This window comes from Perognathus longimembris, chromosome 5 (genome assembly GCF_023159225.1).
Source record: "Perognathus longimembris pacificus isolate PPM17 chromosome 5, ASM2315922v1, whole genome shotgun sequence".
NCBI classification, from domain to species: domain Eukaryota; kingdom Metazoa; phylum Chordata; class Mammalia; order Rodentia; family Heteromyidae; genus Perognathus; species Perognathus longimembris.
In genome coordinates, this window is record NC_063165.1 from 3,365,866 (window position 1) to 3,389,576 (window position 23,711).

The 23,711-nt window shown below is 52.3% G+C and overlaps 1 protein-coding gene across 1 annotated transcript in view; it reads left to right on the forward strand.

Annotated features, from left to right (window-relative positions):
- Nucleotides 1–23,711, forward strand: part of Dscam (DS cell adhesion molecule) — a 305,816-nt gene that overhangs the window by 195,001 nt on the left and 87,104 nt on the right. Inside the window, exons 12-14 of the mRNA XM_048346574.1 lie at nucleotides 19,024–19,220; nucleotides 20,931–21,027; nucleotides 21,834–21,962. Coding sequence (XP_048202531.1) covers nucleotides 19,024–19,220; nucleotides 20,931–21,027; nucleotides 21,834–21,962 — 423 coding nt within the window. The remainder of the gene's footprint in view (nucleotides 1–19,023; nucleotides 19,221–20,930; nucleotides 21,028–21,833; nucleotides 21,963–23,711) is intronic.

Consider the following 23,711-nt stretch of genomic DNA (forward strand, 5'->3'; position numbering starts at 1 on the left):
GATGGCTCAAGCTTACATTCCAAGGTCGTGCAGTCAAGGTCATCACGGTGAGGAGAATGAATCCACTGCAGAGACGACGGGATGGCGCTTGAAACCAGAACCCTCAGCTGGCTCGGACGCGTCTGCGCGGGCCACAGGTGTGTCGGGGATGGGCACCCTGCCCCATGGGACCGGGCCGGGCAGCTGGGGGACAGGTGAAGGGGGAGGGAGGAACAGGGGAGGAGAGATAGGCATGAGGGGAGGCAGGGCAGAGCTCACCCGCCCGTGCGCTTCACGCTGGGAATCCGCGGGGAAACGGCACGGGTGGCTCTGCCGTCTCTGCGCGCCCCCTCTTCCGGGAGAAGCGCTCCCCCCGTCCTTGGGAGCTGCTGGGGGCAGCGTGGGCTGGGTGGTGATTTCAGCCTCGCCTGGCAGGGCCGTACCCGGCGGTCCTGCAGGGAGAGAGCAGGGCGACGCCATCCTTCCTGCGCAAGCCCCCCTTCCCTCGCGTCTGAACCGAGAACCTCCCGTGGCTCCCGTCCCCCGCCCCCCTACGAAATTAGTCTCCAGGGCCGCTTCTATCTGCTTCATGTAAAAGCTATGTGTTAGAAGGCACATGGCCACGTTTCCTTGTCTCTCCCTCCTCCCTCCAGAGGCCGAGGCCCGCCCACCAGCCAGAACCCAGGGGACAAAGTCGTCCATCCATCCTCTGTAGCCACTGGAAACCCCAGATGACCCCCAAACGTCCAGTATCCCGCCACCCAGAGCCTGGATCTAGCGGACAGGAGATCCTAGATCTAGCTCGTTTTCTCTCCCCCCATCTGGACTTGTGTATCTTGATGTGTGCAAAGCCAGTCTGCCTGGATAGAAAAGGGAACCCACTAAAAATGCAGGTTCCCAGCCAGGCAGAGGAGTCCACGAGACTCGCCAATGAAATCACCAAGAAGCCAGAAGCGGAGCTGTGGCTCAGGTGGTAGAGCAACCGGCCTTGAGTGAAGAAAGCCACGCCGGAAGGCGAGGGCCTGAGTTCAAGCCCCGGGACAGGCACAAAATACCAACAAAAGAATCCAGGTTCCAGACGCTCCAAGGCGAGATTCTCCAGTTCCCAATCCCAAACACAGCTCCTTAGTTGACCATTTGAGGGTACTCTAGTAAGAACAAAAATCCATGTTCTCTGAGCTTGCAGCAAAGAATTGAGACAATCTGAACTTGTTAAGGCTCTGAGAACCCCTTCCTTTGACGTGTTTTGACACAAAATATGGACTTCAAAGCACGGAGTTCTATTTAAATGTCCTGAATGCCCTTCTCCGGGGCCACCCACCTAGAGGTGAGGAAGTGACACCTGCGCTTGCTGCCACTTCCGGAGCACACTCATGTAGGCAGCAGCTCGGGTACTTAAGGAAGGGGTAGGTTTTAGACTCCCTTGTACAGGCGTGCCATTGTAGAGGCCGGGGCGGGGCCTGTACCTCTGTCCACGGAAGCAGGAAATGTTTCCTTCAGACCTATCCTCGGAAATGGAAGCCAAGGCCTAGAGCACTGACACCTGAGGACACCGGGGCTGTGCGAAGCGGGGCCTGGGTAGAGCTCTGTCCCTGGGTTCTGCCGGGCTGTGCTTGGGCTGCAAGCCCGGGCTGAGCCACTTCCTTCCTTTGCCTCTTCAGCTGAGGTCAGACTTCTGTTTTTACTTTTTTCCAGTCCTGGGGCTAGAACCCTGGGCCTGGGTGCTGCCCCTGAGCTCTTTTCGCACGAGGCTAGCGCTCTACCGCTTAAGCCACGGCACCAGTTCTGGCTTTTTCTGTGATTCATTGGACATCAGAGTCTCACAGACTTTCCTGCCCAGGCTAGCTTCCACCCATGATAGTCTCTCTCATCTCAGCCTCCTGAGTAGCTAGGATCACAGCCATGAGCCACCAGTGCCCGGCTTGAGGCCAAACTTCCAACTGCACACATCCCAGCGATGTAATATAATATCATCACCAAGAATGACAGGTCTTTCCATAGCCATGTACCCTCATCACCACAAATGATAGAAAAATGGGTGCTCTGCTGGCTTTTCTCTTGGGTGTCATCTCTAGTGAGTTCTTAAAATTAGTATTGGGGAATTGACTTTCCCAAACACCACTGAATTACCGGTGGAGCTGGCTGCTCACAAGAAGGAAAGCAACTGTGTGCGATTTTATTCACACTCCTTGTGGACTAAGTCATGATACCCATTGAGCTCAGGGATGCCTGGAACTGGGGGAGACCGAGCGCCCAGCATCTTGAGAGAAGAGATAGAAGCTCAGGGTAGACCAGTTCTCCTAGCTCATGACCTGGGTGCTGTTTGATTTAGTTAACTTTTATTTTCTAAGTTAAGCCCATTGAATTCAAGATTTGTAGAAAACCATCCTCAGGCAGATTTGAGCGGAAGGAAAAATTATTTAAAATATTACTTTTGTTTTAAACATTTATATGGACATCAATTAAAGTCTGTTTCTCTCTCTAGCATTTAGCTTAACTTATAAATCTTGTTATGCTATGTATAAATCTATCCAGTTTGAAGAAGTACGTGGAAGGGATTTTTGATTAATGTCTGGTCTCATTTATAAACTCAGTTCGTTCTTCACTGCATCACTTTTCTATCTAGGCTTCACTCCTTTCACATGAAGCCATATTTAAAAGTTACATCTCTGTGATTTCCTTTAAAAACCCTCCCGTTATCTGACTGACGAGAGCTTTCTGGGCGTGACCATAACTTAGAAGATAACCATCCATAAATTGAGTTATTCTCATCCTAGGTAGGTGTCACATTACCTAGCCGAGCCTCAGGAAGCTTTGTATTCTGAGCTCTACCCTAGATTTCATACCCCCAGGGCTCAGTCTCCCCAAGCGTACAATAGAGACGATGAAGGAACCCGTTGGGTTGTCAGGTAGAAGTCCAAGAATTGGTGTGCCTAAATCACTCAGTAAGTGGACGCTGTTTCCTTGTGACCAACGCGTTGCACGCGTGGACTGTGCCGTTGGAGGCGGGTTTCTCGGTGATCTCTTGGCATTTGTGAGTAGCCTTGGACGTGACCGCCCCCCGTGTCTCCGCAGGTAGGAGGTAGAAGCGTGGCCTTAAACTTGTTCACAAAGCTACCATCACTCTCATAGCAGAAATCCTTCTAGTCTTCACAGGCAACCTTCCCTCCATGCTGAAAAGCTGAAGGGTGCTTTGCAAGCTCATGCTGGCAGCGACACCTGATGGACAACATGACAGGGAAAATGCATTTCGACGGCACGGGGACGGTAGATGTGTCCCGCACGCTCGTGTGCGCGTGAAGATTGCACAAGGGTGAGGGTGTTTGAAAACACTCTTCGAGGCCGGAGAATGGCCGCCCTGCGGGGGTGGGTTGGCTTTCCGCCTGCACCACGGAGCCCACTGGTCGCTCATGACGCAGGCAAACGTGGATATTTCCGAGAGCTGGAAGGGCATCTTTGGGAGCCCAGACCCATGAAGAGGAAAGCGGAACCCAATCGGCAGAGAGGCCTCGGCTACGCGGAATGACGGCCCAGAGGCTTGGGCATGCCAGGAGGGCAAACACAGCAAGGGACATTCCAGGGATGGGGCTTCGTTGTCAGCATGGACCCTTATTCCAGAGACGTCCACAGGGAAACCCTGACGCCATCCTCACACGCAGACCTGGTGGACTTGCAAGCCATCCTCCTTCACTTTCTTTCTCAAGCCGCTGGTTTAGAGTTTGGCTGCCACACTGGTCAGGATCCTTTTAGTTCCCTGTGACATTAAAACCCACCAACAAAAAGTCTGTAAAACTCGTAAAAATCTATCCATCTTTCACACATGCATGCTTTGGTAACACCGGACAGTGATTTGAGAAACTAGGCATTTATTTAATTATGCGGGCTATTGGCACATGCCACTCTGCAATGATCTTGAAAATTATTCAGCCTCACCGCCGAAGTGACCTGGAAAGTGGGCAAATATCAAAGAGGCATGTGGCATCCACGCTCGGGGGCGGGGGGCAGGCTTCCTGCCTTCTAACCGCGCCACCGGGGCCTGAATTTTATCATGGCCCACACCCACTGTCTGTGTTTCCCTTGGAGTGACAGCCTCAGTTCATTCCTTTCCAGAAAATGGCCGTCACCTCCAGGGAGCCGGCCAGCTTTTCTCGCCAGTGAAGGAAGCTCTGTGCAGAAAGCAGGAGACGGCCGCTCCTCCCAGGAGGGCGCTGCCACGGAGACCAGGCTGGCTGGCGGGCCTTGCCAGTGTCTCACGGGATGCCGGGAGCCCGGTCCTGGAGCGGGGATGGATGGGGGTGGATGGAGGGCATGTCCCGCGGGCCGCGTGGTGGGCAGGCTCAGTGACGCTGCCGCGCGATTTCCTCGGCTCTCTTGTGAGCGGTCAGCGAAGCCCGCGGCGGCCGCCAGGACGGTTGGAGCTGCCGCTCTGAGTGGCAGCCATCTTCCCGGCGCTTGCTTTCGTGCCGTCCGCCTACGAAGACCATTTCTTAGTGTCAGTCTGGAGATAATGGCCTGTGGTCTCACGGGGCCTCAGAAAAATGCTCACGCAGAGATCACGCTGGAGAGTGATGAATATAGAATAAGTGTGTGTGTGTGTGTGTGTGTGTGTGTGTGTGTGTGTGTTTAATCACCCCCTTGTAACCATAGGGCATTGGTTCCAGGACATGGTGGACAGGTACTGAAATCCAAGGACACTCGCGTCACTTAGACGAGCACTTGCGTACATCCTCTGCTGTGAAGACAGCCTAGTAACACCAAGTAAATGCAGTGTGTGGAGTTGTTATGCAGTGTAAGAAGAAGAAAGTCTGAGCGTGCTCAATAAAGAAGTTGTTTTTTTTTTAAATACTATTGACCCATGGCTGGCTGAATGACACGCAGGGTCTATGGGAGACTGAAATGCTGGGCTTTTTTTTTTTTTTTATTGGAAAGGAAGAATACCATAACGGATGTCCACAACTGAGTGACACCGCACAGCAGAAGCCGGTCATTTTACGGTTCTGGAGCATGGAGGTCTGAAATCAGTGTCCCCAGAGTTAGTTCTTCCGTGTCCCTGGGTCTCCTCCTTCTATCTCTGCCATGAAGACATAATTAGCAATCTCCTGGCTGGGTCCAGGGCGGGCTCTAGTATAGGATGGTCTCCGACCTTAATTACTGCTTCAAAGGCCCTGATGCCAGAGAGGGTTACATTCTGAGTCCCATGGCTTAGAATAGAATGTATCATATTGTAAAGGGTTCACGACTTAGTTCGTGTGTAGGGATACAAATTTAAGTGGAAAATATCAACCCTTAAAACCATGTCCTACTGCCAGGCCTATCAATCCCTCCACGGTGCAATGCACGGTAGAGGCCTCACATCATACAAGATGCTCATCTCTTGTGAAAATGACAGGACACCAAACAGGGGCCGAGCGTGTGGCTGGGGTGGGCACTGCTGCTGATTGGTCCACGAAGAGACAGGTGGGCAGCATCTGAAAACATCCTAAACCTGTGGCACCTTCCATCCTCTCCAGCCTGATCCTCCCTCACCGTCTCTTCCCTGTGGCACCGGGCTGGTTTTCTGGGCAATTTAACGTCATTAGATTCATTGCAGGAAATGAGTGGGGTTGATTTGCCTTTTAGGCTGCTATCGGGGTCAAATGACAAAAGAAGGGCCCCTCCGGCAGTCACCCGGGCCTTGTTGGCCAATTGTAAGACCGTGTGTGTGTGTGTGTGTGTGTGTGTGTGTGTGTGTGTGAGAGAGAGAGAGAGAGAGAGAGAGAGAGAGAGATCTGAAGGACTATGATGGACTAGAAAGAAGGAGAAATGGATAAAGATGTGAATTTACAGATTGTGACTGCCAAGTGTGACAGCAGCCCCCATAAAATGCAGCCATCTGTGGACATGGGACTGGGTCACTAGAGGGCACACGTGCCACACGTGGGCGTTTTGTGGGCACCGTGGGGCTAAGTCGCCCTAGGATGGACACGGGACACGTCATGGTTGTCACCTTCAGGATCCTAATGGTGATGCCACACCAGACACAAAGACAGTGGGAAGGAAAAGCAGTGGTAATGCTGCATGGTAGTGAGGACAGGAGCGGTTCTCTCCCACGTGGCAGGACGGACGTGGCTCTCTCTCACGTGGCAGGGACGGACACCGCTCTCTCCCACGTGGCCGAGGGAAGTGGTACCGCCATGTTGGACATCAGCTTGGCAGTTTCTTACAGAACCGAACACAGTTTACTGGGTGGCCCAGAGATTTTACTCGTGGGCGTTTTCCCCAGAGAAGTAAAATCTCATGTTCACAACACAGCCCTGGATAGGAGCGCACACAGAAGCTCTGCTCATCAAAGCCAAATCCTGAAAATGGCCCCGTGTTCCTCAAGCGATAAGCTAGTTGGAAACCAGTCTCCGGTCCACGCGTTATCATGAATTCACACGCCACTTGCCAAGAAAAAACAACGCATCTGCACACCTGGAACCTTGTGAATAGCCTCCTTTGGAGACTCCCTGCGCTACAGGCACGGGATTGCATAGATTGGCCGTTGCCAGGGGCCCGGGGCTGCGCTGGAACTCGTGCACAGAGGCACAGAGCACAGAGCACAGAGGCAGCGACAGGAAGCTAGCTCTTCAGTGGCGACCGAGACGTTGGTGTCTTGATTGTGGCTATTTGACTCTGTAATGGGATAGAGCTCAATAGAACTGTGTACACACAAGCAGGCGTGCCCGTGTGTGCACCCAGGCACAGATAACTTGATCCAGGTAGGGAAGGATATAATGCTAACTGGTAATGTTCTAGTGTTCATTATCTGCTCTCGACGTTGCATCACAATTATGTCATTTCAATTCAAGGGCTGGATGAAGGGCCTAGAGGGTTCTACGCTATTTTTGCAACATCCGGTGAAGTCTCTGTTTCAAAATAAATAGTTTCATTTATATTCATGTCCAAAGGCCAGGCACCAGGGGCTCACGCTTACCATCCTAGCTACTCAGGAGGCTGAGACCTGAGGATTCCCTTTTGAAGCCAGCCCAGGCAGAAAAGTCTGTGAGACTCTTATCTCCAGTTGATCGGCAAAAAGCCAGAAGTGGAGCTGCGACTCAAGTGGTAGAACACCAGCCTTGTGTAAAAAAAGCAAAAGCAGAAAGAAAAAAAAAGCTCAGGAAGGGTGCTGCAGGCCCAGAATTTCAGCCCCAGTACCAACACCAAAATAAAACGTCTTTAACCGTAAGCCTCAGTGGTAGAGGCATTGAGCTCAGGGTAGGTGGCGGGGGCCCAGGTTGGCAGCGAGAGAAGACAGCGGCTGGAAGGGCATCCCCGGGAGCAGTGCTCAGTAGAGGTACTGACCGGACAGGAGCCAGGAGAGACGGGAAGGGACCAGACAACCGTGTGGCCACCGCTCCGTGGCTCGTTCCAGCACAGGAATATCGGCGCAGGACTGAGCCAAGGCAACAGCAAGGGGATTGGCAATCACAGTGTCGTGGGAATGACGCTGTGTGGACGCGGACCAAAATGGAGTAGGGCCCGAGTTGTTTCTGGACATCTGGAACCTGTCTAAGGCTGCGCTGGGCCACGGGAAAGGGAGGAGGAAGGGAGGCCTCGTGTCGTTCTCCCCAGGCTGAGTGGGGGAGGGAAGGGCCGGCCGGCCCGCTGGGGAAAGCTGGCCGACGTCCAGCCCGTGAGAAGGCTGCTCAGGACGGGGTGGTTCGGGCATCCGGATTGCTGAAACCGCCCCAACGGATGAACTGGACAGAGGGAGGGAGATGCAGACCCGAGTAGGAAGGCTAGAAAGCAAGACGTCGCTCTTCACCCTTTCCCAACTTGCTCTCGTCACTTGGCTCAAAGCCTGTCAGCACTGGAGCAGATCCAGGGTTAGCCGCCCGCCCCGTGTCACCTCCTCCTCCTCCTCCTCCTCCCCCCTCCCCCTCCCCCTCCCCCTGCTTCCCTAACAACCTCCTGCCAAGGCTGTTGTCAAGGCTGAAGCAGGTGCCCTTTGTCAACCATAGCAACCAACTCCCAGAGTTCCCAGCGATGGGAGCAGATGGGGAGATCACTCATTGTCCAAGTGGCTGCGGGCAGATTCTCCGAGCCCACGGAGCTGCACCCCTCCAATTAATCCTGATTGCAAGTTCTCAGCGCTATACCCCTTCATTTCGCTGTCGGCTCCCTTGCCCTTAAATTTCCAGAAAGAAATCACAATCGCTCCGACCCTGCCGCCGCGGCTGCCCGTGTCTGGGGATACTCCCCTTAGCTGCCGGCGGAGGGACTCCTCTTGTCACCGAGGATCCCCTGACCATCTTGGATGGATGCGTGGAGGGGTTGGCAGAGCAGCCGGCTGCTGCGTCTGTGCCCCGCACCCGAAGCAAAGTCACCGGGGTTAGCCTAGACCTTGGAACAGGAAGGAATTGGGTCAGAAAGTCTGTCTGCACATCTTCAACGCGCCGGAGGGGTCCCCGCGCTTCTAAGTCGGGGAGGAGGTGCTGGCTCCCTCCAGCTTGTCCACGCCAGGTCCGGGTCCCGGCCGCCGGCCGTGTGAAGGCACGCAGGACGCCGAGCTGTGAGGACACGTGTCGAGCCCAGTGGGGCCCCAGTGCCGCGGGCGGGCCGCCCTCCGTGCCCGGCCCTTGGAAATTCGCTGCCGTTGGCTGCCGTGAAAGGCTGGTGCCCAGTTAAACCAGGAACGAAGCTCCCAGAAGCTGGGTCAGTCCTGACGGACAGGCATCTCAGGACACAGACCTGCCAGCATCTGAATGGGGTCTATGTGCTGAGATCTTAACCGCCTGTGTGGTTCTTGTGGTTGTTACTGTTTTCTCAAAACGGCAGAATCACTTTGTTTCTTTTCTGCCGATGAAAGGAATGTGTGTTTGTTACAAAAGATTAGGACATAGAAGTAGTGAATAATAAAATGTTATTCATTATTTACCATCACCTACACTCTTCCTTAATCTATTTAGAGTTGTGTCCATCCTGATACACATGTGTAGATTCATTTAAGCACACACAAAATGAGTGAGGAGAGAGACAGACATTGATACACGTGTTTTTTGTGTGTGTACCAATACTAAAGCTTCAGCTGAGGGCCTGGGTGCTGTCCCTCAGCTTCATCACTCCGCCAGCCTCGATCACTTGAGCCCAAGTTCCACTGCTGACTTTTTAATAGTTTGGGTGGTTAATGGGAAGTCAGAGTCGCATGGATTTTTCCCACCACGGTTGGCTTCAAAATGCCATCTCCAGATCTCGGCCTCCTGAGATGCTAAGATTACAGGTGTGAGCCACCAGCCCCTCTATAAACACATTAAAAAAACAAACAATGTCGTTGCCATACAGGCATTGTTACTGTGCATCCCAAAAGCCATGTGGGGGCTGGGAATATGGCCAGGTGGTAGAGCGCTTGCCTCGCATACGTGAAGCCCTGGGTTCGATTCCTCAGCACCACATAGACAGAAAACGGCCAGAAGTGGCGCTGTGGCTCAAGTGGCAGAGTGCTAGCCTTGAGCAAAAAGAAGCCAGGGACAGTGCTCAGGCCCTGAGTTCAAGGCCCAGGACTGGCAAAACAAACAAGCAAAAAGCCATGTGAAAAGGGCCCAGGAGATGTTGGTGGCCAGGGCCTCCCCGTTCCTCGAGCAAGCCCCAGCTCGCCCCTGGGGTCTGCCCCCCCCTCGGGCGGGGCTCAGCCCTCTGAGGGTCCCTGAGCTCCCTGACCCACCGGGCTGTCCTAACACGCTTGGCTCTCTCCCCCAGTGTTTTCTCCTGCCCTGCTGCCAGGGGGCACAGCCACACAGGGAAGGTGGCCTCCGCCTCCTGAGCTGCGAGGATTACAGGCCGACGGCACAAATCACCTCTCAGGAGGATGAAGTGACCCGGCAAGGTGGGTCCTACCGGGAACCCTTGCTCCTTGGGAGACCAAGATCAAGAGGACGGAGCCGCAGTCCAACTTGAATAACTCCACGAGATTCTCCCGCCTCCGCCAATTGAAGGGAAAGGAAACGGAATCAAAGCACAAGGGTCTAGCTAGGGTCAGGGCCGCGGAGCCCCCGGCCGCCCGCGTTTGCCCTGCCCGCAGCCTCGTCGTCGTCGGGGGGCTGAATCCTCCCGGCAGCTCCCCGCTTCGTGTCGAGCCCTCGAGTCCCCCAGTTAGGGGCCTGCTCAGCTCACAGATGTGGCTCTGCAGAGCCCCGGGGGAAACCTCTCGAGGGCTGCCCGTCATCAACGATGCCCTGATTAGCGGTGTGGTTCGCCAGCCATCCCCGGATGTCTCTCCGTCTTCCTTTTCTAAGACCAAACACTGATAAACTTCTCGCCATAGACTTCAACTCACTCGCGACTCACTCCTCGGGAAGTTGTCTTAGGTCCTGTGGGTCTTACGTCCTTGACCCAAGGTCAAACGACTCATCCAGTGAGACAGGATACGGACCCACATAATCTAATGGAAACTCTCCAGGAATCCCACACATGCGAGTAAGATCACATGTTAGTGACGAAGTGAAGAGAACGTCCGTTCGTTTCTCCTTAGAACATGAACATCAACACAGAGAGTTAAGTGGCCAGGATAGCTTTAGAAAAGGAAATCCTTAAGCCCAAAAGTGGGACAGAAGTTGTGGGCACGGGCCCTTCCTTCTTGGAGAAGAACCTTGGATGGAGGAAGCCCCTTGGGATACTAGAAAGAGGCGGGGAGGGGGTGGGGTGGTCCCATGGAGAATTTTAGGAAGCCACGGGCTTGTGCAGTTGCACCCAGTATTTTAGCAGAACGTGGTTTTAAGCCATCAACCATAAAATGTTTCCTGTTGCCTGGTTCACCCGGTCTGTTTCTCCACGACGGTCTGCCTATATAAAACCCTCGCTGAAAAGACAGGCCACGGCGTAGGGCCTGACTGCTCTACCCGTCCGCCCCTAAGTCACCTGGGAACGGCTGGTCCTGTTTCCATGGAAACGGCTCTCCTCCCGAAAGCTGCATCCTGACGGTGCTTGCTAATGGAACTGGGCAAGATGGTGCATGCCTGTCATTTCAGATACTCGGAAAGTGCTGAGACCCTGTCCCACAAATGATGGTGGCGGCGGTGATGGGCGAGAGTCGTAGCTGGAGCCACCGAGTGCTCGCCTAGCGTGTGCAAGGTGTGTGAAGCCATGGATCTGGCCACCGAGCTTTAGAAGAGGAGGAAAGGGCTAGCTGGGGGAAAGCCCGCCGGCACGTCGGCGGCGCAACCTTGTCTTTCTCCGGTTACTATCCCAACGCTGTTGAAGGATGCTATTGATGTTGCTCTTTGTTGTGCCAGTACTGGGGCTTGAACTCAGGGCCTGAGTGGCAATTCCTGGGCTCTGTAGCTCAAGGCTAGCACTGGAGCCCTGGCTCCAGTTCTAGACGTTTGTGGTGAATTGAAAGGGCGTCGTGAGAATGCTGAAATGGGTGACGTTGATCAAGATGTGTCGTACTCATAAACCGCTTGGTGAGATGGTAACTCCTTTGCACAACCACTTAACGAGACTGGCGTTTAAAAGCATCTCGTGCACTTTTCATGCCTGGGCTGGCTTCGATCCTCAGATCTCAGCCTCCTGAATAGCTGGGATTATAGGCGTGAGATACCTGCACCTGGCAAAGAATAATGTCTTATACAGCAAGTTCCTTGACAATGTCATCAAAAAAACAGAAGGCGCGCAGCTGTTCATTGGTATCCTAACCTACCCAATTTTTCTTCATCTATTTTCGTATTATTTTTTCATTTCGTGTTGCTGTCACTGTTGGCAAAAAAAAAAATCCAAGTCTAGGGCAAATCTACTTGCTGTTTTCTTCTCTCCTTTTTTTATGCCTAACTATTTTAAGCTCTTATTGGGTAAACTAGGACGTCAGTGTATTCGGGCAGGCGAGAAAAGAAAAGCAGGAAGAAACACTGTGCCCGTCTCTGTGTGAACTGAGGAAATTACTGGGTTAATAATATCTTTTGGTTAATATTCATGCTTGTCATGCAAAATAAATCAACTTTCTTCCAATAATGCGACCAGAGACCTCATCAGGGTGAATATAATAGGAGCCCTGAACACGCTCTGCCTTTGCCCTGACGCTGGGAATCGGGGTCAGCAGACCCCGGCCAGGCCGGCTGCCGGAGGAGATGTTGTCGTTCCTGTTCAGCCTTCACATCAAACACAGCCCACTGTAGCTGAGAAACATGTATTTGATTAATGGTTATAATCAAAGTAACTTCATTATGTAAGCATAATAACCCAGCCGAGAGGATATTTTAGTCCGTGCTCAGAACTTATTAATTCCTAGTGGGGGGAAAATCATTCTCTTTATAGGGATTAGAGCGGCCTGGTATGTGGTCTCACTTGCTGAAACTTTTATGAACAATAAGTATTTGGACAGGAGGAATTTCTGCGTCTGCAGCAGTGATAATCTAGCTCTGTTTCTTGGAGGCCCTCGGTGGGTTCCACTGACACAATCTTACTAATCCCCCCCCACCGCCCCCCGTCGGAGGCCCAGGGGGCTGCGGCTCTCCTCGCGCCTGTAGATGAGGGAACAAGGAGGAAACCGAGACACAAGGAACTCCCAAACGGAACATGGTGCTCAGCCCCTGCGAAGCTGGAAGGGAATCAAGCAAAGACTGCAATCCATGTTCCTACTGCAAACGCAGGACCAAGATCACAGCAGCATCCGTGTACAACCACCACCCTCACGTCCATTCACCCGCCTGTAGATGAATGGGTAAAGAAAGCGCAGTCTTTCCATTGGTTGGACTATTATTCGGGCTTTCACAAGGAGGGCATCCTGGCATATCCAGCAATGTGGATGAAACCTGGGGGGGGGGGGGGGGAGTAGGGTGCTGTGTAAAAGAAGGAATCACCAAACACCAAATCCTGGGTGCGTTTGAGTCTGTAACCACGAAGGCGCCGGGGGCTGGAGCGGGGACGTCCAGGGGTTTGGGAAGATGATGGCATCGGGGAGCGAAATGGGGCGGAATCGAGCAGAATCGCGCAGGGCGGGGTCCATGTGTGTGCCGCCGCCCCAGGTGACAGCTATCGTCCCCAGCGTTGCGTGTGTCTCTCTAAGTGAGGGTCTCCACGGGCACACACGGGCTCCTTGCGCACACGTGGCGTGCCACAGGCGGAGCAAAGCAAGGGGCCCCGCCGGACTCAGCTCCAGCCACGGGGACATCCAAGGACACTCTGACCTTGAGAACAGAGTCAGGCAGCCAGATAGCTCCATAGCCAGACACTGTGAACCGGGGGGTCACCTCGGCCTCTTTGTCTGCCAGGGGTAGGAAAGACGTTCTGTGCCACCGGTCAGAGCCCTGGGATTCCCTGCTCTGTCTCCCATTCCTCACGTTCGTGTCTTTCAGCTAGTTCCTCTCCTCCCTTCTATCTCATCGTGGGTTAATGGAACCAAGAATGATCTCTTCTGGCAGTACACCTGTTGCTGTCAGATCCTGGCTGTGAAATAATCAGAAACCTGAAGGATGCAGAGGGACGGTTGATTTATTTATTTACACGGGTGAGGGGGTAGGAAATGTGTCCCATGGGTTTTCCCAGATCCTGAAAAGGTGAAGGGAGAATGGGAAGGGAAGGGTGAGCCATCCATGTAGGGACTGGTGAAGATCACTCGACTGTACTGCTCTCGTGTTGGTGTTGGTTCTTATAAACCTCTCATCAAGAACCTAGCTTTGGGTGAGGGACAGAAGAGAGGCACAGGCCTTATCTCTGGCAGTCTTAGCCTTTCGCACTCTCTGTTTCCTTACTTGGAAGTAAAAGGAGACATGAGAGAAGATATCAGGTTGAAATAAATCCAAAGAGTCCCTTATATGCTGATTTTTAATTTTGCCCACTCCAAACAGGTGTTGGCGGCCTGGCATCTCTCTGGGCATCTGCACAGACATCTGTTAATACGTAGTCAGTCCAGCAAGCGTGGTGAAGATGCTGTTCCCTCCTCTCTCGCACACACAGTATCATTTAGAATCAACTTAGAATTGCACCTAGGAATCTGTTGTGGGTTCGTTCTAGATGGCCATCATTTCTACCCCATCAGGTCCTTGCACAGTTAACTGCGGGGATGGTGGGTGGAAAAGATGCTAGCCCACCCACAGTGAGAGTGCGTGAAGCCCATTACTATTGTTACGATGGAATGGTGACCATGACGGCACAGGAAGAGGAAAGGGAGCTGGGGAAAGAGGACTCAGGAAGAACAGACAAAGCTGAAGGGATGGGGGATGGACAGAGGAAGAAGGGAGCAAAAGAAAGAATGAGACAGAGGGAAAGCAACAGGAGAGTGTCCCCATCAGACAACCCCTTAAAGGGATGAAAATAGAGTTTAAAAAAGAAATGAATGACACTCCCCATTCTGATGGGGCCTGCATCCAACAGGAAATGTTCTAAAAGGAGAAACAGGTTTTGCAAGAAATTCAGAGGTCCATGATGCAGTTCAGCTCTTGCTTCCATTCGGAAGGCAACAGAGCTCTATGTGATCATCTAACAAGAGAAAGGCCGGAAAACACGTTCTGGAGGCCGGGATGCCGTGTTTGTGCAGGTACTGGGGCCTTGCTGTCACTTAGCTACCTTTTCTACCCAAATCTGACACTACCACTTGAGCCGTAGCTCTACGCTCAGCTTTCTGGGGTTCATTGGAGATAAGACTCTCACAGACTTTTCTGCCCAGGCTGGCTTTGAACCATGATCCTCAGATCTCAGCCTCCTGAGTAGCTGCTGGTGCCTGGTTGATTTCATTGCTTTTGCTTCACCAGCTGCCGAATCCCGCACTTCAGTCCTGCGTACTCACGGGATGTGGAAAAGAGTGTGAGAAGAAACCAGGTGGTCACACGTGCCATGTCCTCAAAGGAAATTGGTCTTTTTTCCATGCCTTCCCACATTACAGATGTCTTTTTCCTTGGCACAAATACTGTGCAGCGTGGATCCCTGGGTGAGATAGCCCGCGACACTGTGAACCATTACACATGGTTGGCTTTCGGAGCAGACCCTCATGGCCACCTTTTCTGTATTATTTTGCTGGGCATGAGGCTATTACAGGAACCAGGGTCCCTACTGCGAATCAGGCCGGGACCAGGAGGTCACCTTCCAAAGATCAATTCGTTGTGAGCCTCCCAGGTTCTGATTCCTCTTCTCCAGCTTTGAGACAGAATGCTGAATAAATTATTTTCTTGTGCCTAGGTCATCAAAAGATTCCTCACAGTTTTGGTATTTAGGTCGCTCTTAGTAGTTTTGGAGCCTCTGGTCATCATGACATGGTTCTTGACTCGTATGAGAAAAGGGAAATCTCTGGTTAGCAGATTTGCACACAGAAGTATTCCCAGAAGGGGCAACATCTTCGCACACAGAGACGAGAGGAGGACCTTACCGCCAGGCCGCTATGCCACTGAACATATAATATAAAATAATGTTCATCACAATGAATTCCAGGAACTGGAAGCAAGGTTTGTTTGTTGGTGGTGAAGATAGCATTGCCTGTTTTTGCTTTCCGGGGGTTTTTGTTCGTTTGTTTCTTAGTGGGCTTTTTGTCTTGTTTGTTGTTCTGTCTTTAGAGGGGCAAGGGGAACACAGAAATGGAGGGACAGAGGGTGAACCAATGCGACAGTGGTCCTCACTGGACATCATGTTGAAAATGAACTGTGTGTGCAACTCATGGGTGGGTGCAGGAGGGAAAAACAGTGAAGGGAAGGGTCACAATGTGAAACGCGGAATTTCTGTCTGACACTGTCGACCCGTCCCTAGAAGCTGACCTGTGGCAAATGAAGCGCTTATATGCACACAGCAAGCCTACGATTGTATAGCAGCATCATTCGTAATAGCCAAACTACGTGTGAACTAACCAGGGAGCGGGTGCAGTGCGTCTCCATGACGGAATATCCTCAGACAACACTGATGTCCATGACAGTATTCATGAGCTTGAAACCATCATGCTTAGTGAAAAAAATCCAGACAGATAACATAAGCGAGGTAACACTGGTTGAGCCCATTTATAGAAAATGTCCAAAAAGAGTGATCTAGAAACCGTAGAGAGCCACAGGGCCCCGGTGGTTCACGCCTACAATCCTAGCTATTCAGGAGGCTGAGATCTGAGGACCAAGGTTTGAAGCCGGCCCTAGAAGCAAAGTCCATGGGACTCTTATCCCCAATTAACCAGGAAAAAAAAAAAAACTAGTAGTGAACCCATGGGACAGCACCCAGGCCCCAAGTGCAAGCCCCAGTATGGTCACAAAAGAGAGAGAAAGGGTTGGGGATATGGCCTAGTGGCAAGAGTGCTTGCCTCATATACATGAGGCCCTGGGTTCAATTCCCCAGCACCACATATACAGAAAACGGCCAGAAGGGGCGCTGTGGCTCAGGTGGCAGAGTGCTAGCCTTGAGCAAAAAGAAGCCAGGGACAGTGCTCAGGCCCTGAGTCCAAGGCACAGGACTGGCACAAAAAAAAAAAAAAGAGAGAGAGAGAAAAAGAGAAAGAGAGAAAGAAAGTTTAGAATGTAGTGTAAAAATATGGTAGCAATTATGGATGGGAAAGAGAAATATTTGGGAGAAATATTTGGGAGGTAATGCTCCAACATTAGATATGGTGATCACATATTCTGGTTTTTTTTTTTTTTTTGCCAGTCCTGGGGCTTGAACTCAGGGCCTGAGCACTGTCCCTGGCTTCTTTTTGCTCAAGGCTAACACTGTACCACTTGAGTCACAGCACCACTTCCGGCTTTTTCTATATATGCGGTGCTGAGGGATCCAACCCAGGCCTTCATGTATGCGAGGCAAGCACTCTACCACTAGGCCACATTCCCAGCCTGGTGATCACACACTCTATGCATTTAGTTTTTAGGTTATACGTGTGTGTGTGTATGTGTGTGTGTTGAATTTTATAAATAATCTTATATTGGGGTGGGTAGTTGCCCCAGCCCCGCTGAAATCTCAGACTACGACTTTATGTCACTCCATACATATTATCTAGCCAGCGAGCATGTTGCTTGAGATGATCCTGTGGTCTTGGCAAAGACCCTGCGTCCATTTCAAGCTGTACGCTGAGCTCGTGGAGGAACACAGATGCGAACTTGGCCTTGCAGGCAGGAGAGAGTCTTTCTTCTTGTGATTGAGGAAATGAAGCCAAAAGCAGGTGGAAAGATTTCTTTTGCGTGCTCATCAAGTCTTCCTGTTTCTTTGAGAGATATCCCATTCCTCTCTCATGAGTTTAAAAGTTGGTCAACATTGTTATGCGTAGCCATCACCATCATCCGTATCCGACTCCTCTCTCCACCGAAGCCCACGCGTGCCCGACACAGTCCAGACTGCTGCTCCTGGATGTTGTTACCGTTGGGGCTTGTGGGGTTGTGCTCGGCAGAGCTTGTGCTGGGGAGATTCTAGTGGAGGAGAAGGGAGGCCACAGTCTTCCAGAGCGTGTTTATGTTCGTTTTGTTTTGTTTGTTTGTTTTCAAAGTTCCCTAGGCCTATTACGAAATTAAAGTCACTTCCTTGTTGTTCTTTCACATGAATTTCACCCCGACACCCATGGGGAATGGGGCCGGTTGCACACCGGGGGGGAATACATGGTTTTCCTCACTGTCTACAATATAAGCCGCCGTCTTTTGCGCCTCCCTTGGCCGGGTGTGTTTTTCCTTTTGATCTGGACTTAGTGCGTCTCTTGGGGAGCCCAGCTTGGGAAGCCCCCCCCCCCCCCGCTCAGACCACCACCACTATAACGCCGCACGCTTTCCCACCCCCACTTTGGTTGGTTTGTTTTTGGGTTTTGCCCCTGGATTTTTTTTCCTCACTTTTGAGCAAGTTTTGGATGCATTTGGGCAGGCGTTTTGCTTCAATATGCTGCCCAGAGTTCTCAGGAGTTGGTGGGATGGAGGTGGGGTTTCATAGCATCCATTGTCCAGGATGGAAGGCCACAGATTCATGTTAGGGGAAGCGAAGGAAATTGAAGCGGCTTCACAGATAAAGGTCCCCACTCAGTAACTTGTGAGGAATTGCGGAGGAAATTGAGAAGCTCAGAGGCAAGAGGAGACGTAAGGTCAACAGAGGGGAATAAAGATTTGATCCACAAGGTTTATAACAACTGCAAGAGGTAGGGAGAAGAAGCTGGGCGTGGTGGTTCGCACCTGCCGTCCGTCCTAGCTGCTTGGGAGGCTAAGAGCGAGGAAGACCAGCAAAATCCGGAGAATCAGGCAACAAAAACGGCAGTATGGCTCAAACGGTAAAGTGACAGCCATCCTAGCAAGCCCTGAGTTAAAACCCCAGTCCTGCCAAAAATACAAATACTTTTTTTTTTTAATGATGAGATGTGATTGTAAGGATTGTTTAACAATAGGGATCTAGTTCTGAGGATCTCATCTCCACGGTGGGAGAGGACGGGAATCAGATGACTTGTCTGGGTCTCTCCTGGTTCGCACAGGTGAGAGAAAACCCTCACGGGATGGGCATTTCACAGGATGACCTCACGCCCATCCCTCTTCCTGCCAATGACATCATTTCTCTTTCTTGTGAACAAAACTGCAGAACAAGGTCACAGGAGGCCTTACAAGGGAGGTGTAATGGGGGGGTGGGAGAGAAGCAGACGGAGGGAAAACCAAGAGCAATGGAGGGTTGGATAGGGCTGACATACATGCAATGCAGGTATCAACACGTTATGATGAAGTCTCCTACCATGTACAGTTTAATATTCACCTCTGTAGTCAAAGCAAGAAGCGTAGATGTTTGCAGAAAGAAGAGAATAAGGAAGAAAGGGGAATACGAAAGAAGAGCATAAGGAAGAAGAAAATCCTTTGCCTGAATGTCTCAGGGATATAAACCAGGCCTGTGACCCACCTCTGCCCCCAACAGGACAGGACAAGAACAGCAGGCCCACGGACATGGCTCTAGGCAGCCATCTTTCGTGCTGGGGACCCATTTAATCGAGTGTTGTTTTTCCTGCCACTTTCTTTTTTTAATATTGTTTGTGATTGTTGCTTGGCAGCTCCTTGAATAAATTGTGTCTCAAAGAAAGGTCTCCTTCCACATAGTTCAGCCGAGTGTTGTGGTGGGGAATACTGAGAGCACTGCTTTGCTGAATGAGTTGCCTCTCTTTGGATTTTCTTTTTTTTTTAGTTCCTGCCATGATCACCTCCTATCCAAACACGACCCTGGCCACTCAGGGTCAGAAGAAGGAAATGAGCTGTTCAGCCCATGGAGAAAAGCCCATTATTGTCCGCTGGGAGAAAGAAGACAGGATCATTAACCCGGAGATGGCCCGCTATCTTGTGTCCACCAAGGAGCTGGGCGAGGAGGTGATTTCTACCCTACAGGTAAACAGCATGACAAACCCAGCAGGTGGCAACCAGCTCTGAGCCTCTGTCCAGGCACACGGGCTGTCACGTGGCAGTGATCAGTTGTCCATCATGTACTATCATTTATTGGGAAGGACCGTTCCTCTCCCCCCTCCCGCCCCCTCCCCGTACAGCAAAGATTACTGAGTAGATGCATTTGGTGGCTCGTGTCAATTATCCTAGCTATGTGAGAGGCTGGGGGGACAAGGAGTGTGGTTCTAGGCCAGCTTGGGCTGAAAAGTCTGAAAGATTCCCTCTTGTTGGAAAGAAGATAGGCACGGTGGCGTGCACCCGGTTTCTCAACTGTGACAGGAGGCCAGGGATGAGCAGATCATAGTCCAGGTGCACGCCTGGGCGGGAAGGGAGAACCTGTCTCACACACAAGTGGCGTGGAACAGGGCTGTGGGCGTGGCTCCACGTTTGCATGCTTGCCTAGCTCGCACAAGGCCCCAAGTTAAGTCCTCAGCACTGAAAAAAAAAATGAGGGAGGGGGGCAAAATAACCACATGGGTGATAACATCTCAGAGAGCACAGCTGCAATGCCTTTTTTTTAAAAGGCTTTTAAAATGACAATTACTTCTAGAGGAACGAACACCTATGCTTTCTCATGTTTTCGTTTCCTATGAGAAGAAAACACGGATGGGCTTTCGGATAAAAGTACTTGAGTGAAAAGTATTTTGTGTCTTTAGAAACAGTCAATATAAAGATAGCCTGTCATTCACATAGGTTCCCAAGAGCTTAGAGGAAGTGTATTCTCCTATTTTTTTTTTTTTTTTTTGGCCAGTCCTGGGCCTTGGACTCAGGGCCTGAGCACTGTCCCTGGCTTCTTCCCGCTCAAGGCTAGCACTCTGCCACTTGAGCCACAGCGCCGCTTCTGGCCGTTTTCTGCATATGTGGTGCTGGGGAATCGAACCTAGGGCCTCGTGTATCCGAGGCAGGCACTCTTGCCACTAGGCTATATCCCCAGCCCCTGTATTCTCCTATTTTTAAGCACTGTTGGTGTCCAACCCAGCGATGATGTCTTACCGTAGGGGGTGAATGGCGGGGTAACATGTGTTGGAACGGCTCCGAGGCCCCGCGGTTGGGATCCCCGGCAGTGCTCTTACAGGGGTTCAAAGCTGAGTTCATCTCACACAGAAGTCTGATGAGGCCTGCTAGCCAAAGCCCGGGGTGGCAGCACGCCCGAACCCCCACTCTGACCAGAGCTGTGCCCCGAGCTCCACAGACACGGAGATGTGAGGGTCCTCAGGCCTCCCCACGGAGCGGCGGAGCGCGGCGTAGGACCCGCACGCCTCCCGCCTGCGCGCACGCGCCTCCGTGCCACGTCCACGGCCGCGTCGGGCGCATGGGTGTCTGGCTGCGGGGTTTAGGGCACGGTGCCACGGGCAGGCCTGCGTGCGGCGGACCTGACCGCAGCACCCAGCTGGACGAGCCGGCCTGGGATCGCACAAAGCGTGTGCCGAAACGGATCGTGTACGCCACACCTGCCCGTCCCCGCGCCTACGATCGCCTTTGAAATAGCTCCTCCCGGAAGCCCCATGCATGCATGTGTGCGTGCGCGTGTGTGCACATGCGCACGTGTGAGCGTGCATCGCGTGTACAAAGAAGAGCAGAAGGGACGTCCGAATCCCCAAGCCGTTCCCCTTCATCCCCGGTAACGCACAACTGAGTTTCCTTCTTTGCCCATAGATTTTGCCAACTGTGAGAGAAGATTCTGGCTTCTTCTCCTGCCACGCTATCAATTCCTACGGGGAGGACCGCGGAATCATTCAGCTCACAGTGCAAGGTATGAAGCACATAGGACCAAGGGGAATTTTCTTTTTTTATTAAAACAGCATCTCAGGGAAGCATGCGGCCCCAGCACTGGTATGACCCAGTGTGTTCCCTCCCTGGGTCTTGGGAAATCATGAATATGCATGAAGTCAGCATAAGGTCAGAGGGCAACTCTGAGACCTAGGCATCGCAGCCTTTGCAGGAATTAAGACAGATGATGGGTCAGTGGCAGGAGCTCTGAGTGAAGCTCTTCAAGTGTTAAGAACCCGCATGCACACCAAGCGATCAGGAGGAAGAGAAAAGGTTAACACGAGAGGGGAAGATGTGCTCCGACCCGGAGATCTAAAACTAAGGAGATCTAGAGAGATGCAGAGCTAAAACTGAGACCCCCCTAAATCCTCCAGATTGATGACCACATACGTCTCGCTGGACACTCGCAGCTCACACCTGAAATTCTAGCTGCTCGGGAGGTTGAGATCTGAGGGCTGTAGTTCAAAGCCAACCTAGGCAGAAAAGTACCGGGAGATTCATGGAGTAGTGTTCTAGCCTTAAGCAGAAAAGAGCTCAGGCACAGTGTCCAAGCCCTGGGTTCAAGCCCCAATATGTCACTAAAAATAAAACAATAAAAAAAAACCCCACAAAACTGTAAGTCCATAAAAAATTAGAATGACTCCTCTCTGTAATTGGGCAAAAATAAACCAATGCTTCCGTTCTTGCCCAGTGCAAACAAATCCTTTGCAAGCCATGCTCCTGGTTACTGCGGGTGGCTAAGGCTGAGCCGCTCTGAGCTAACCCCTGGTGTTTCTGTTGCTGGCACAGAGCCCCCAGATCCTCCTGAAATTGAGATCAAAGATGTCAAAGCACGCACAATTACACTCAGGTGGACCATGGGCTTTGACGGCAACAGCCCCATCACCGGCTATGATATTGAATGCAAAAATAAATCAGGTAAGTCCTTTATTTCCCCCAGTGCTTCCCAAGTCATTTGATTTTCTTTTCTTGTGTTATTTGACCTATAAGAACGTGTCTGTTCGACTCACGGATGCTCCAAGCACACTCTTTCTATTGTGTGCCATTGACCTTGTATGCGCGTGTCTAAGTTTCCTCTGCGCCCAGGCTCAGCTCCGCCCCTTCCTTGTGACCCCGCAGGATGTCTGTCTTGCTCCCTTTGGCTTCGTAGCCATGCCCACCACCCCTGGGCTTACAGGCATCTGCTGCCAGGCCAGGCTTCCACTGTGACCTCTCCTAGCACCCCCTCCCACTTCTTACCGGGTGATGGCCTAGAGCACAAGCCCGTGGGAGCTGCACTGAGCACTAAAACTCTGGGCTCTGTGGAATGCAGCGTGGCGGGGTGCGGCGTGGCGGGGTGCGGCGTGACGGGATGCAGTGTGATGCATTTGTGCAGACGGAGGCGCCCTGCCTCTACACCGTGGGCCCCTCTCTGTAGCAACCTCCTTGAAATGGCTGAGGGAAGGGCCAGGTACATCCCTGACCCCAGGAGAACCCGGCCCAAAGCTCCCCCGTGAAACAGACTCAGCCGTCAGTGCTATTGCTGGGCCCACGGTTTATCTTCTGAGCCCACACGGGGGCCATTTTGAATTTTACAGTTAAAAGGGAGAACGGCACCACGATGGCCTCTCGTTGGAAATTTCACCATAACCTCCTAAGATGGGAGCGGCCGGAGCCTGTCTGCACAGGAAGGGTTAATGCAATTCTTAGAGGCCACAGAAACCGCCTCATTTCTTGCTTTCTGGGCACTGTGCACGGCTTCGGATTGCCCTGTCGTGAGCGATTTGGTGTCCTCTGAGCCGAGCTGTAGGAACAAATCAAGCTCAGGGGGGGCGGGAAGAGACAGGTGCGGAGGGAGGAAGACTCCCTGGAGTGTGCTGGCCACAGAAACAAGGAAGGGGGAGGGCGGGTGAGAGACACGAGGGCTGGCTAGCAACAGATTTGGGGGGGGGGGGGAGCCGATCGGAGACGAAGAGAAGGCACCGGAGAGTTTGGGCTGCTGATGGCCACAGAACGGGTGGGAGGATGGCACAGATGAGGGCGCTGCAGTGGCAAGGGCTGAGGAAGCCCCTCGCCCTCAGGGGACAAAGGCCTCCTCCACCGGCCGGCAGGCTCCTCCGGGCTGTCCGCGGTCCCGGGTCTCGCTCCGCCCTGCTCATTTTTTTTTTTCAAGTTCATTTTGGTAACTATCGTCCATGATCACCTCCGTGTGTGCCTGAGCGTGTCCTCCCTTGCTCTCGCTGCGCGTGAATGCCGAGACTCCCGCGTCACGTATCACTACCTGGCGTACTTTAGGTTTAGCATCCACATGTGAAATTTAAAACACACACACACACACACACACACACACACACACACACACTTGGTCTCTGTGAGCTTCGCTCACCTCACTTAGCATGATTTGTTCTAGGTCCATCCGTTTCCCTGCAAATGACACAGCGTTCTTCCTCGGGCCGGTGTATGTGCACCCTATCTTTTGGACCCCTTCATCTACTGCAGGGCATCTGGGCTGTTTCTACAACCTGGCTAGCGTGAACAGTGCGCCCACCCAGTGCCTAGCGCACCTACCGGACCCGCCATAAGCACGGACCGAAAACCCGAGCCCTCGAGTCCTGTTTAAGGCTGTGACACGAAGGCAGATGGGTCTCCGTGGCTTCCTGCTCTTCCGGGAAGGCAGCACGTTCCCTG